At 42.0% G+C, this 13,708-nt stretch overlaps 1 protein-coding gene across 1 annotated transcript in view; it reads left to right on the forward strand.

Annotated features, from left to right (window-relative positions):
• Nucleotides 1-249: 249 nt before the first annotated feature.
• Nucleotides 250-13,708, forward strand: part of Atp12a (ATPase H+/K+ transporting non-gastric alpha2 subunit) — a 35,153-nt gene continuing 21,694 nt past the window's right edge. The window contains exons 1-3 of the mRNA XM_046447394.2: nt 250-729; nt 1,396-1,554; nt 5,087-5,146. Coding sequence (XP_046303350.2) covers nt 721-729; nt 1,396-1,554; nt 5,087-5,146 — 228 coding nt within the window. The 5' untranslated portion in view covers nt 250-720. The remainder of the gene's footprint in view (nt 730-1,395; nt 1,555-5,086; nt 5,147-13,708) is intronic.

Genomic DNA, 13,708 nt, shown 5'->3' on the forward strand with positions numbered 1-13,708 from the left:
TAACCCCCCAACCCGAGAATATGGGAGGACCACACCCCAGACCTTGTGGATCCCTCCTACTTCCCCCGGCTGCGCGCCCTCTGGTTTCCCGCCCTGGGGACGTCCCCCAGCCAGGTGAGTTGCGTTTCAGTTGGTACGTGGGCGGGGCGGGCAGCCTTTAATAGGACGCTCACCCAGACAGCTGCGGGTGATTTGCGGGAGGGTGCGGGCGGGATTTTCTCTGCCTGGGTTATCGGCACCACCAGCACAGCCACGGCCGTCACCGTTCCGGAACCCCGGCTTGTGCACCGCCACGCGGAGACTACCAACATTCCACAGCGGGATTGGCCCCCAGCCTCACCACCCGACCCTATCCCATCCCAGCCGCTGGACCCGCTCTTGTGCACCTGCGCCCCACAGGCGGGGACCCGACTCCCAGCCTGTGCACTGCGGCGTTGAACACCGCTGCCTCAACGCCAGACCGTCGGACACAGGCCCTACGCACCACTGAGCGGTGCAAGACCCATCACACTGACCGCCGCGACCCCTGCCCCGCTGCGGGTCCCTTCCCACCCCCCGGCTTTTTGCACCATTGCCCCACCACCAGACCCGACTCCCAGTCTCTGCCACCACCAGGGCCGCCTGACCCGACCCCAGGTCTTGAGCACCACTGCAACCACCGCAGCTTGCTGGCATCCAGCGCCCTCCGGTCCATTCTCCGGCACCACCGCCAGCCACAACATGCGCCAGGTACGTGCAGGCTCAGCCCCTGGTGGGGATCAGATCCAACCTACAGGAAGAGCGCAAAGGGCAAGAAAAAGAAATGCCCTGTATGCAGATCTCTCTTCTAACCACCAAGCCCCCGTATGGCATTCCTAAACTGGTTGGGTAATGAAAAGAGTCCAGATGTGTAGGGAGGAGATCTTAGGGGTCCTAGGCTAGCTCCACAGCACCTTTTCTAGGGTTTCTTATTCAAAGATTGTACTGGGCTAGGATTAGGTGGATGCTGGTGTGATGGTATGAAAAGCCTGTCAATAAACCCATCCTGCTGGGGACTGAGGGTAGTAAGCTAAGTAGGCACCTCCTCTCCAAGAAACAGGGGGCTGCGCAGGTATAACCTGTGAGAACAAGGTCCTAGGAAGCCCTGTGATTTACTTCCCGCCCCAGAGAGGGTTCCCTAGAGGAGATGCGGGCTCGTTTGTGCCAATCCAGCCTTGCCCAGAGAGGAAGGAGAGGACTCTTGGGAGGTGGGGGAGGGCCACTCTCCACAGTCTTGTTCCTCTGTGTCCCCTCCAGTGAGGATGAAGAGGCTGGTAGGTTTCTTACTCTATGCAGGTCCTGAACCACAGGAAAGCAAACAGAACCTCTTCAGAAAACCCAGTAGGGGCCTATATTACACTTTTGCTTCTCTTTCAGAAAAAACTAGAAATTTACTCTGTGGAGCTCAATGGAACTAAAGACATTACACAGACTGACCAGGGGGATGACAAGGAGAAGTACAAAGGCCTGAAGAACGACCACTTGGAACTCAAAAAGAGTCATCAAAAAGAGGGGCTTAAAAAAGAACTTGATCTGGTCAGTAGCAGTAACCTTGAGGCAAAGAGGTCCTGCTGTCCCTCCTCCTGAGAGTTTTCTATAACCTTTCTCTTGAGAGAGAAAAATCTGTCTCAAGGATTTGGAATCCTCTTAAGACTTGTTACCTTGTTATCTTTTTTTTTAATGGTATGATAATATCTGTCCTGGTCAGTCCCTCTGCAGGATTCCTGTGTTCTGGTTGGAGGCAGTCTGGTAAACAGCAGGGGGAAATTTTCAGATTCCAAGCCCCACAGGCATAGCCCAGACCTTTCTCCTTTTCAGTTGTTTTAATGAGATATAAATAGCCACTTGTCAGTTTTCAGTTGATAAAGAAAACCATTTGAGTTGAAACCCCCAAGAGGAAAACCAAAGCCACTGGGCCTTGCTAGGTTTGGGGTATGTGTGCCCATGAGAAAGAATAGTTCCAGTAGGAATGTTGGATTTAGATTCCCTGAATCCAAGCTCAATCTAAGTCTCAATTCTCTACCACCTTAACTGTAACTGGAAGAAAATAAGCTAGCTTTGCTGAAGTTTCATTTTCTTTACATAAAGGGGGAAACAGTTTGCAAAGTCTATACATGGATATGAGAATTTTGTAATTAAAGTGCTTTATAGGAGTGTAATATTATTATAGAAGAACTTTGGAGTTATTGAAGCTGGCAGCTTTAATTAAGAGTTGCCTTGGAGCTTAAATGTGACCGATTTTATCTCACAAATGCCAAAGGCAAAACTTCCACAGGGAGCTTGAGATTTTGTTAGATTGCTTGTACAGTCCATTGCAGACTTTAAAGCTCTATGATCTTTGAGCAACTACGGGACTGATGCAGCTAGCTCATTCAAGGCTAGGTAGCTGGTTATTTAACATTCAGGAACTTGTCAGGTAACAAGTTGACTGAGGTCACAGTAGCAGCTTGAAATCTGGCTCTGAAGAGGAATCGGCCAATTCCACAAATCAGAGCTATTTGTTTATCTTTCCTGAAGAGCTTGTTAAGCATTTAGTATCACACTTCTAGACATTGGTTCATATATATTCTGACAGACGTTTAAGAACACAGCCCTGAAGTTGAGTGCAGTGGCACATGTCTGTAATCCCAGATACTTGGGAGGCTGAAGCAGGAGGTTTACCAGTTAGGGCAACTTGACAAGACCCTGTCTCAAATAAATTTAAAAGGGCTAGAGATGTAGCTCAATCATAGAGTGATTGCCCTGGGTTCAATCCCTAGTAACACAAAAAAAAAGAAAGAAAAAGAAAATAAAGGAAGAAAAGCAAAAACAGCTCTGAGATTGGTCTGACCTGAATTCAATAAAATCCCAGTTTCCAAATTTTGCAAAGAAAGAATTTTAAAATGACTGGTGCCTACCTTTTAGAGATGTTCAGATGGTTAAATGAGATAAGGCAAGAAAAATAACAATATCAAAGAATAGTAATTATTTCCTGTGTATCTCTAGCATATATATACCATTTATATATATATATATATATATATATATATATATATATTTATATATACACACCATTCTTTCTTAAAATTGCTACTTATATGAATGATGAAAATACATCCATTCTCTCCATATGCCTGTTGATTGTGATGTGACTCCTTTCTTTGAGCAATCTATGAAGATGGATAATACTGTATAGAAAAATCATTTCCAGGCTATTAGCCAGAGTGTTTCTCTGCTTTCCTGCTGAAAAGCTGAAAAAGGAATATCTAGCTTTCTTCTTTTTTCTCAGGCTTCTCAAAAGACTCCTATAATTTGTAACAGTATGCTTAAATGCTTTGACACCCCGACCTGTATGCAAATTAGAGCCCTGATAACTAAATTTTCTCTGACCTCTGAATGAATAATAATCTGCCAGTACTAGCCAGAAGAGAGTGCACCAGACACCCACCACATCACCCCCAACCTTCCCCCATGCTCTCTTTCAGGCTGGAAGGAGAGTGAAGCTAATAGTACTCTGGTTTAAAGTCAGGCCCATTCATGCAAATGGTGGCTCTGATCTGCCTTAACTTAGCAGTACTTCACTATGCACAGAACTCTGCTTAACCCTCTGAAACCCCAGCAACAACCATTTGATTGATACTGGTAAGAATGGATAAATGAGCAAAACAGAATCTGACTGAGATGAAGGTTATAATAATAAGTTATCTTTTACTGGAAGGCATAATTTCTTATTGCAACATGGAACTTTTTTGCATATTTAAGAAACCAGGTGCAATGGTTCATGCCTGTGGTTCATGCCGATGGCTCATGCCTGTAATCCCAGCTACTCAGGACACTGAGGCAGGCAGGAGGATCACAAGTTCAAGACTGGCCTGGGAAACCTAGCAAGACCCAGTCTGAAAAATAAAAAGAGAGAGAGAGAGAAGTAAAAAGGGCTGTGGATGTAGTTCAATGATAGAGTACCTCTCTGGGTTCAATCCCCAATACCAAAGAAAAGAAAGGGAGGAAGGAAGGAAGGAAGGCAGGCAGGCAGGCAGGCAGGGACATGGTACCAGTCACAGGATAAATCTATTTCACTCAGGGCTTAAAGAATCCTGGGTGGCCAGGCGTGGAGGATCCTGTAATCCCAGTAACTCTGGCAGCTAAGGTAGAAAGATTGCAAGTTAGAAGCCAGCCTCAGTAATTTAGCAAGACCCTATCTCAAAATAAAAAATGAAAAGGCTAGGGATGTTGCCTAGTGGTAAAGCACCTCTGGGTTCAATTCCCATCCTAGGAGATGGGGAGAGTAGGGATTCCTGGGTGCTGAGCTTTCTAGGGGGATAAGGAAGTGTTACCTCTGGGTTTTCTGTTACAGAAAGACTTTTCTAGTCTCAGTGGTTCTCAAAGGGAGAGGAGGGAGGAGTCCCTCTGTCCCATTTGGGACACATTTAACAATGTCCTGGTATATCTTTTGTTATTACAACTCAGCAGGAGGGTGTTGGTGGGTGGAGGGCCCACAACAAAGAATTATTAGCCCAAAATGTCAGTAGTGCCAAGAATGAGAAATGATTCTATGGCAAAATTTGCAAGTGTGGGCCATACTGGCATTTGTTTACTGGTAGATTTTTAATTCATGGAGCTTCCAACCAGCGGACTCCTTGAAAAGTTTGCTTCTTTCTGACAAAGATCCCCAATGAGTAGAGAGGACCTGTCCAAACACAGGAAGTGTGTCGGCTTTGGGTGTGCCCAACACCCTCAGCCAGTCCCAGCATCCAGGTTTGAATGAATTATCTAGCTAGATATACTAACACATGCTAGAGACCAGATTGAAGTGGTAGGCATTTCTTCCTTTATAAAAACTAAAAAATAACTTCTAGGTGTCAATGGCAAGTGCAGTCTGAACTCTCAAGAAGGCTGAGACTAAGAAGGACAAGATTCTCTGCAGCAGCAGCACTTTCCATTGCTGGATAGCCACTAGCACCAGGGCCCTTTCTCCCTTTTTCCCCAAACTACATTTTTCTGGTCCACTTCCTCTCAGTTTTCAAGGTTGGGGGTTCATCTTTTGGAATGACCTAATTCACTCTATTTTCCTTCCTTTCATGAACTTCAGGATGACCACAAACTCAATGATAAAGAATTGGAACAGAAATATGGTACAAACATCAGCAGGGTAAGTCACCAGGAAAATGGTGGGGGGCAGGTCAGAAAGAGAAACCTCCTGACCATTTAAGGTGGTGTGCTCAAGGTACATGGAAAAGTGGAGGCACTTTTAGGATGGGTGACCTACAGCCACACCTATGAGACTTCCCATCATTCACATGTCTGGACCCTGAGATTGGGATGGTTATCTTCTGGGAGCTGATGTGCCTGACCAAGGTTCAGGCTGAGCTCCTTCACTGAGATGCCTGGGTATAGATAGTTCTTTTTGGTATCCCCAGAAGGGTGTACACATGCTTCCTCATGGTCATGGCCATAGATTGTTTTTAATCCATGCCTCCAGGAAGTATAATGGTGCATTAGGGCTCTTCTTATAAGAGACTAAGGAAGCTCGTGTCACAAAGTGAGAAACCAAATTAACCCTCTGAGAGCCCTATCTGCTTTCTCTGAGAAGGAACAAAGTCTCCAAGCACACTAACATCTTATAAACTCCTTCAGCATCTATAAACTTCAGCATCTTATAAACTCCCCTACCACAAAAGGAATGTTTCCTTCTGTGAATTCAAATCCAAGTTCAATTTCAAAAGTCTGGGTGTTTTGTCAGGCATGGTGGTATACGCTCTTAAACCCAGCAACTCAGGAGGCTGAGGCAGGAGGCTCGCAAGTTCATGGCCAGCCTCAGCAAAGCAATTTAGCAAGGCCCTAAGCAACTTAGCAAGATGCTGACTCAAAATAAAAAGGGCCAAGGATGTGACTCAGTGGTTGAGCATCCCTGGGTTTAATCTCCAGTACCAAAAAACCAAACAAAATGAAACAAAGTTTGGGTGTCTCAATGTAAGAAAATACAGATAATATCCATCTGGTATTTTTAACTCACAAAAATACTTACTGTGTGGTTCACACTGGGTTGTCAGCAGGCAGGACAAAGAAGGACAGGTCACCTCTCACCTTAAAGAGGCAGATGCATAGGTATATGTAATATCCACTTTATGCCTCCTGGGTGTCACAAGAGAGGTTGAATCTATACATTAAGAGAGAGGATTCTGGCCAGAGTTACCAGAGTAGTGTTTGAATTGGGACTAAGGAGGACAATTTAGATATACAGAGTACCCGGGAGCCGAAAAGGACATTGTGGGTTTGGAGAACAATCTGGGATTTCTGTGAGCTAGTTAGTATATTTGGAAAGCCAGGAAGAGAGGTAGAGAAGAGGCTGGGGAATGTCATTTAGGTGAAACTGCCAAGCTCTTTCATATTAACTCATTAATTCTCAAGTGTTCAATTCTGCAATATTTCAATGAAATTGACACAGGTGTATTAAAATAGGTTGTAAAACATAATCTAGAGTTTATTATATAATTTATTATCATTAGTAATATTAGTGATAATCACTAATAATGTTTATCACTAATCTTTCACCTATTGTTTTCCTCAAACTATCACTCATAAATATTTATTTCAAAGTTCTATAAGTAATATATTTGTGGCTCAGTTTTTTAGGTGTTCCTTAAATAGGACAACGGGACATAATGGGGCAAACTGAGGAACAGGAGCTATATTGTATAAGTAGGTGGGCACAATTTCTAAGATTGGTTTTCAAAAGGCAGTTCTGGTAGAAGACTTTTTTTTTTTAAAGTGAGAGATGGAAAGGTCCAGAAAAAAGGATTGAGAAGCCAGGATCAAGAAATAAGGATTTGAAAACTGGAAGCCCAGGAAGATGGGGAAGAAAGAGACAAGGAAATTACCAGCAGCATTTGGTAGGAGGGGAGTTTGAATGAATCCCTAATCCCATTAGCCTAGTTAGAGAAGCAGAAGGAGAAGGGAACTTGATCAGGTGGTATTCTGTAGCAGGCGGATGAAGGTGAGCAAATACAGAAGGTAATAGAGAGGAGATGATGATGAATTTTTATTTTGAATCAATTGCCCCTTATTATCCATAGGGGAATGGTTCCAGGATTCCCCAAGGATTCCAGAAACCATGTATGCTGAAGTTCTTCTATAAAATGATATAATATTTACATATAGCTTTCACACACCCTCCCATATACTTTAAATCATCTCTAGATGACTACAATATCAGATTCATTGTAAAATCTAGGTAAATAGTTGTTGTGCTATATTGTTTAGGGAATAATTACAAGAAAAAAAGTCTGTACATATTCAGTTTTGATGCAACCATCATAGACTTAACTACACTTTTTGTTTGTTCTGGTACTAGGGATTGCACCCAAGGGATTTACCAGTGAACTATATTCCCAATTCTTTTTTATTTTTAATTCTGTGGCAGGTTCTCACTAAATTGCTGAGGCTGACCTCAAAACTTGAGGTCCTCCTGCCTCAACTTCCTGAGTTATTAAAATTGTAATCACAGACATGTACCACCACATCTAGCCTTAACTACATTTTTGATATGCAGTTGGTGAAGTTTATGGATGCAGAGGCAAACTGTACTATCAGAAATGTCTCTGAAACAGCCCTGTGGAAATGTTCAATTATTGAGAATGATGAAGATTCTGAGATTCTGAAAAAGGAATTGAAAACAGAGGGTGATAGTATCAAGTTGGTGACTTGGAATTGAGTTATTCAAAAAAGATTTGAGTTGCTAAAACTGAAAAAGCATTAGACACTAGAACACACTAAAAAAATGATTAAAGACCTTGCCTTTAATTAGTTCTCAACACAACTGTGGAGAAAAGATATATTCTTCTTGGGGGAAAGGCTATGAAAGTGTAGGATTTCAGGGTAGTGTGCCTCTGCACACCCTTGGATGTCACACTTACCAGGGAAGGAACTGCTCACGTGGCCCTCAGAGTCAGGTAGTATTTATAACTATTATAATGAACCAGAACTTGCAACTTAAAAGAGTGAGTATATACAAAAGTAGGAAAATAACAGTCTAAGGATAAAAACCTACCTTATGTGATATATGGAATGGATATTTTCTGGATGGTTATATTGTTTGGGGGCTTTTTTTTGTTTTTGTTTGATACCAGGAATTGGACCCAGGGGCACTGAACCATATCTCCAGCTCTTTTTAATTTTTATTTTGAGACAGGTTCTCACTAAGTTGCTAAGGGCCTAACTAAATTGCTAAAGCTGGCCTCAAACTTGTGATCCTCCTGCCCCAGAGTGGCTGGGATTACAGGCTTGTGCCAACATGCCCTAATGACTAGCTTCAAATTCTCCTCAGCCAAATTACTCCCATCTCTGGCTAAATCTCTCAGAAATGAAATTCCTAAGCATAGCTTCATGTAGCAGCTCTGGAGCCAGTGACCTAGCTGAATCCTGGTGTCCTTGTTTACCGGTCAGGTGACCTTGGGTAGGTTACATATACTCTCTGTGCCTCAAATTCCATATCTGTGAATGAAGGTAATGATAGTACCTTCCTCAGAGGGTTATTCTAGAGAATAAATATATGGGGAGCACTGCTTGATTGATAATGATTATTAAATATTCTTTCAAAGAAGGCAGGTAGAGGAAATGGGGAGAGGTTACCCAAAGGGAACTAAGTTACAGTTAGATAGGAGTAAGGAGTTCTGGTGTACCATTGTACAGTGAGGTGACTATAGATAATGGTAATGTAATATATATTTCAAAAAGCTATGAGAGAAGATTTTGGAAGTTTTTACCATAAGAAAATGATAAGTAGTCAGTTCCGGCAGAGAGCGTGGTGAGAAACGGGAGTGCGGCCTGCTCCCCCGGCCCCTCTGGGACCCCCGGCCCCAGGCCGGCGGGTGCGCTGGGGGGCCCAAGGACAGGACGCGGCCTCTCCTGCAGATCCCTGGAGCTCCTGCTGCGAGTGCCCACTGGCTGGCCCTGGCTGTGAAGGACCAGTGAACCTGCCACCCAGATGGATGACCTGATGGCGGCGGCGACCTGTCGGGCCCCGGACCCCGAGGGCTGCCGGGTCTCCTGGCTCAATCGTGCCCGTCCCAGCTGAAGCCGCCACCTGGGACGTGGCGCCTTTGGGTGGCAGCGGGCGTGGCATGGCGAGAATGGCGGCCGCCCAAACGCCGCGGAGGCCGGCAGGGGCTTCAAGGTCCCAAGAAGGAGGATGGACGCCTGAAAGCTCGACCACGCATTGGACAGCGGAGCCGCACAGACCAGGGCTCTCCGTGAGCGCTCAGTGCCGGCTCCTCGAGACCGCACCTTGTCTGGGCCAACAAAGACCGGAACCGTCCTGGAAGGTGAGCGAAGCCCCGGAAGACGACGACGGGTGGAACGGTTAGCGGCCTCGGGCGGTTGGTGTTCCTTCCACCAAAGAGAGAAATGGTAGTCACAAGCCGCATCTACCCAGTTGGAAACGCCTGCCACCCTTTGGGGAGATTTCCTGGCCCTTTGTAAAAGGCCTGTGTATATAATATGAAAAAGCTGCTCTGAACTTGCCCCCCAACCTTTTAAAACTTGTGCTGCATCTGGACATTCTAAATGTAAAGAGGATGCCTGACGCATGATAGAGTTAGAAAATAACGTCTTGTAAATGTCCGTTTGTTTGAAAAAATCAGAAATGTTTTCTGGAAGTGACTTTGAAATGAATTTGTTAGACCACCTCTAGGAGCGACACTTGTCCACGTTTGTTCAGTGGGTTGTTGGACATGGAGAAGACTGAACGTGAGAAGGAGGTCCTGTGCCAGACTGGTTTTACGTAAAAGACATTTTTCATATAATAACCATTGTTTTGCGTGTGCATTTTATTACTCATTAGTGTATATATAGTTGAAAATGCTAAATATTTTTTTTAAATATCTAGGTTTTCTAGATGTTCTAAAGTGCCTGATATATGTTAAAAGTAGAAGTGGTAAAATATATGACACATTTTGTAAATTTATTTTGTTAAAATTCTTATGAAATGGTTTCTTTTTTTTGGGGGGGGTGCAATAGCCAAACCCCTGTTGAATAGTACAGTTGTGTGCTGGTCCTGGGGAGCACCGTGCCAGTGTGCTTACCGAGAGCCAAGAGTTGTCTGGGTTTTGTTTTACTTTGCTGTGTACATAGTGTATATAAAGGACAAATGAGTCCTCCTAATCTACATCTAGCCTTTCTAGATGTTAAAGAGGTTGCCAGTGTATGACAAAAGTAGAATTAGTAAACCAGTTTTGAATATTTTGTGTTAAAATTCCTAGGAAAGATTGTCTTCTGAAAATTTTGAGCATTATAGCCCACTGGGTCGGTGAAGGGCCAGAATGCTCATATTTTGAAGACATTTTCAATTAGAACTATTGTTACATGTGTGCAGTGTATTCAAGACTGTCATGTACATAGTGGACAAATTGAGTCCTTACTTGAAACATCTAGTCTTGTCTAGATGTTTAGAAGTGCCCGATGTATGTTAAACGTAGAGGTAGTAAAATATCACTTTGTAAATATCTTTTTGCTAAAATTCATATGAAATAGTCTTTTGGGAATGGAACTATTAAACCACCTCTGTGAGCGGTATACTACTGTCTGTATTTGCTCAGTGATGTGGAGGAGGTGGGAGGGAAGCAATTGCAAAAGGTTAGTGTGTTCATATTTGGACATTTTCAGACATCAGTTTTCTATGTTTTGTGCATTTTGTTTTTGCTGTGTATATAGTGTATATAATGGACAAATAAGTCCCAATTTTGTAACATCTAGTCTCTAGATGTTAAAGAGGTTGCCAGTGTATGACCAAGTAGTTAGTAAAATTAGAACATTTTGTACATTTTTTTGTTGAAATTCATAGGAAAGCTTGTCCTCTGTAAAAAGACTTTTGGATATGGATTTGTTCGACCATCTCTAAGTGTTACATATGCCTGTACTTGTCCACTGGACTGAAAATAGAAGGAAATGAGGAGGGAGAGGTTCAAGGACAAATGGTCATATTAGAAGATACCTCATATTTAACCATTGCTAAGCGTGCAATTTTATTTACCAGTGCTGTGTGAATAGTGGACAGGGTCTTATGTGGAATATCTAGTCCTTCTATATATTTAGAAGTGCTTGATATATTTAAAAGTAAAAGTAGTAGAATTGAAACTTTTTGTAAATAGCTTTTAAAAACTGATGAGAAATTTTGTGTTTGGAATTGTTAAACCACCTCTTAACAGAATACTGTCTGTTGTACTTGTTGATTGGGTTGAGGGAGGTGGGAGGGAAGAAGTTGCAAAAGGTGTTTAACATTGTTAGAGTGTGCTAGAAAACTTCAGCTTACCCACTGCCTTCTACCGTGCATTTCATTTAACTTTGCTGTACTGTATATATTGTATATATATTGGACAAAGGAGTCCTAATTTTATAATATCTAGTCTCTAGATATTAAAGAGGTTGCCAATGTATGACAAAAGTAGAGTTAGTAAACTCACACACTTTGTGTTAAAATTCATAGAAAGGCAGTCTTCTGAAAATGACTTTTGGAAATGAAATTGTAACATCATATCATGTGACACTCAGATGTGACACATGTGACAAAAGGAGAAAGAAGTAGAAGAAATGAAGGATTCTAGGCCAGAATGATCCCACTTAGAAGACACTTTCAGATATAACCATTGTTACATGTGTGTAGTTTATTTAACACTACTATGTACATAGTGGACAAACTTAAGTCCTTATTTGAAACATCTAGTCTTTCTAGATGTTTAGAAGTGCACAAAGTATGTTAAAAGTAGAGGTAGTAAATAAAACATTTTGTTATATATCTTTTTTTAAAATTCATGAGGAAATAACTGTCTTTTGGAAATGGAATGATCAAAACACTTCTCTGAACAGTACATACTATATCTGTGCTGGTTCAGGGAGGAAGAAGGAAAAGAAAATATAAAGGGCTTTATACCAGTGTATTTTCTGTGAAGCAGAATTGACCATTGTCCCTTATATTTGTGGGTTTTGTTTTACTATTCTGTGTAAATAGTGTATATAAAGGACAAATGAGTCCTAATTTACATCTAGTCTATCTAGATGCTAAAGAGGTTGCCAGTGTATGACAAAAGTAGAGTTAGTAAACACACCGAGTACATGTTGTTATATTCATAGGAAAGACTATAATTAAAACCAGTTAGAAAGTGAAATTTGTTAAAAGTCATCTCTAAGCATTACAGATGCATATACTGACCCATTGGTTGATAAGACTAGAAGGGGAAGGGGTCTAGGCCAGAATGTTACTGTTTGGAAGACACTTTCAAATTCTAGCCTTTAAAAAAAGGGGTGGGGGGGAGTTTTGCTTGAAAGTATAGCCTTTGTTAAGTAAGTGTTGCAGTTTGTTCAGTGCTACTGTATGTAGAGTTGGAAACTTAAGTCCTTGTTGGGAACATCTAGTGTTTCTAGATGTTGAAAAGTGCACAACACATGGGAAAAGTAGAGAGCTAAAGTAATGCCCTTTAAGTATGTTTTGTTGCTACTTAGGAATGGTTGCCATTTAGGGGAATGGAATTGTTGAACTTGATGTCTTGGAGGGTAGGTTGAAGGTTCACTGGGTCAGGGGTAGGGGAAGGAGAAAGTATGTATAGAGAAGCAATGGGTGCCCTTTAGATTAGTTCAGATTGTCTAGCCATTGTTATATGTGCATTTTAGTTAATATTGCTGGGTATTAAAGGATAAGTCCTAATGCCCAAAGTTTGTTAACAATAGCAAAATAATCCCTATATAAATGTCCTTTTGTTAGTTTTTAGAAAGAACTGTCTTCTGAGAGTGACCCTTGTTAATCCAGCTCTTGGAGCTAGGGATAGTCCTGAATTTAGTCACTGGAGTGGTGAAGAGGGAGAAGAGGAAGGGGGAGGGGAAGTGCTCTTTGCTAAAGTCTCCATATTTGGAAGACAGGTTTAGATTATAACCATATATCTATATGTACATTTTTGGTAAATTGTGTTTTTGTGCACAAAGTTCATACTTCATTTCACAATATCTAAGCTTTCTAGATGCTTGAGGTGACAGTGAATCATAAAAAGTAGTGCTAGTGAATTAGCCAACTTGTAAATATCTTTTTGTTATAATTGATAGAAAAGATGCATCTTGGACATGGAATTGTTTTATCTGTGGCCATTGTGTATCAGGACTTGTTCATTAGGCTGGCAGCAGAGGGGCACAGGGAAACACAGAAAGATGGAAGCAAGTGCTCAAAGATTTACATTTTGATGTAAGCCACTGGTGTGTGTGCATCTTCTGGCTGTACTATAGGAATATTTTAATTCACTGGGAACATGCATTATTGCTAATATTTTAGTAGTAGAAATCTGTTAATGAAACAAGCTTGGTGTATTCTGTTGCTGTTTCATTTTAAATTGAGCATTAAGGGAATGAATTGTTTTAGTTGTAACTCTGCCAATATGTCTATCTAGAGGCCTGTTGCCATTTCTGTCTTCAGTGAAATTTTTGTCCCCAAGAAAGGATAACAGATTGAGTTGGTGTAGTGTATTCTTGGTTATCAAAAAATACTCATGTAGCTTCGGGATTTTGAATTGGTGAATATTCATGATGTGTGGAAAAGCACACACCACAATCTCAATCACACAAAATGGGATATTGTGTATATATGCATACAACCTAGAGGGACACGTCCAACTAAGCTTCTTGTGACTGGATGACTTTGTTCTTTGCTTGTGTGTGTGTGTGTGTGTGTGTGTGT

Source organism: Marmota monax, unplaced genomic scaffold (assembly GCF_021218885.2).
Source record: "Marmota monax isolate L192 unplaced genomic scaffold, Marmota_monax_Labrador192_F-V1.1 WCK01_AAM20220418_F8-fsc00043, whole genome shotgun sequence".
Lineage (NCBI taxonomy): Eukaryota > Metazoa > Chordata > Mammalia > Rodentia > Sciuridae > Marmota > Marmota monax.